General features: G+C 46.5%; 1 protein-coding gene across 1 annotated transcript in view; it reads right to left on the bottom strand.

Annotated features, from left to right (window-relative positions):
• Nucleotides 1-394, bottom strand: part of LOC107101176 (zinc finger and SCAN domain-containing protein 29-like) — a 6,223-nt gene extending 5,829 nt beyond the window's left edge. The window contains exon 1 of the mRNA XM_015399977.1: nt 174-394. Within this exon, the coding sequence (XP_015255463.1) occupies nt 174-384 (211 nt within the window). The 5' untranslated portion in view covers nt 385-394. The remainder of the gene's footprint in view (nt 1-173) is intronic.
• Between the last annotated feature and the right edge of the window lie 819 nt (nt 395-1,213).

The following is a 1,213-nucleotide window of genomic DNA, read 5'->3' as shown; positions in this document are numbered from 1 at the left end:
TTTTTTTTTTTTCCAGTGGCCCTAATCCTCTTCCGTAATAAACCCCTCAGCCAGCCTTATGTTTTATTTTCCTTTTTCGTATTTTTAAAGTAGATCAAATTGCTGAGATGTTCAAAGTGAAGCAGCAGAGCATCCACCCATCCAGCAGTGGATGAGAAGCTCCTGATCCTCACCTGGATCCAGCTGCAGCTGCAGCCGCTGGGCAGCCGCGTGCAGCAGCTTCCGGAGCCGCTGGTTCTCCTCCCTGGAGCGCAGCAGCGCGCGCTGCTGTTCGGCCACCGCCTCCTTCACCGCCCCGAAGATCTCCGCGGCGGCGGCGGCCAGCCGCTCGTTCAGGAAGACGCTCAGCAGCTCCAGTTTGCTCATCTTCTCTCCAGCCTCCATCCCGCACCGGAAGCACTAGCGGCCGGTGTTATGACGACAAGCGCGTGACTGCCGACAAATACTGGCGCGGGAGCGCGCATCGCCCTAAACTCTCACATGGAGGAGAAAACGGATTAAAATATGAACTTTGAATCATATTTTTATTGTTTTCATGTTTCTTATGTTTGGATGTCCTGAAATGCAGTTTAAGGAGTTTCTATTTTAGTGGAGAAAATAGGCAGGAGAAGCTTTTTGTGCAGTTTTCAGAGAAAACACTGCTTCTAGTAAGAGATGTCATAAAATACAACTTTATTCTCCTAATATTATGACTTTATTCTCATAATGTTACTTGATTCTCTAAACAGAAATAAATCTCTTGCTGTTGTATAGTTTTAGAAAGGTTTTGAACCACTATCTGCTGAGCAGAGAACATATCTGTCCACCAAAAATCTGCATTTTAGGGCATTTACCATTAGAAATATAAAACATTAAGAATATGTTCTCAAACTTAGTGCGGTGCGCGTTCCCGCCACAGGGGAGGCAACTCTCAGCAGGCACGCGCTTTTCGGCATAACACCTCCTTCCACTCAATCCGGTGTGGTGGCGCCATCCTGCGGTGGGGAGTCTAAAGAAAAAGCTTTTTTTACATAAAACTTCAGGGGCGGATTTAGGGAATGTGGGGCCCTAGGCAAAGACAGGCAGGGGCCCCTGAATTGAGAAAACACATAAAGCAGCGCCATTCTCCAGATGTAGAAATGTTAATAGAATAGACATCCATTATCTGTTCTAGGTTGTGTCCCTCTCTTCTTGTCCCTTTTCTTCTTGTTTTCCTCTCTATGTTTTGTACTCA

Source organism: Cyprinodon variegatus, unplaced genomic scaffold (assembly GCF_000732505.1).
Source record: "Cyprinodon variegatus isolate N-32 unplaced genomic scaffold, C_variegatus-1.0 Scaffold1063, whole genome shotgun sequence".
Lineage (NCBI taxonomy): Eukaryota > Metazoa > Chordata > Actinopteri > Cyprinodontiformes > Cyprinodontidae > Cyprinodon > Cyprinodon variegatus.
The sequence above is the reverse complement of the archived record's forward strand: the minus strand, read 5'-3'. Positions and strand labels throughout refer to the sequence as shown.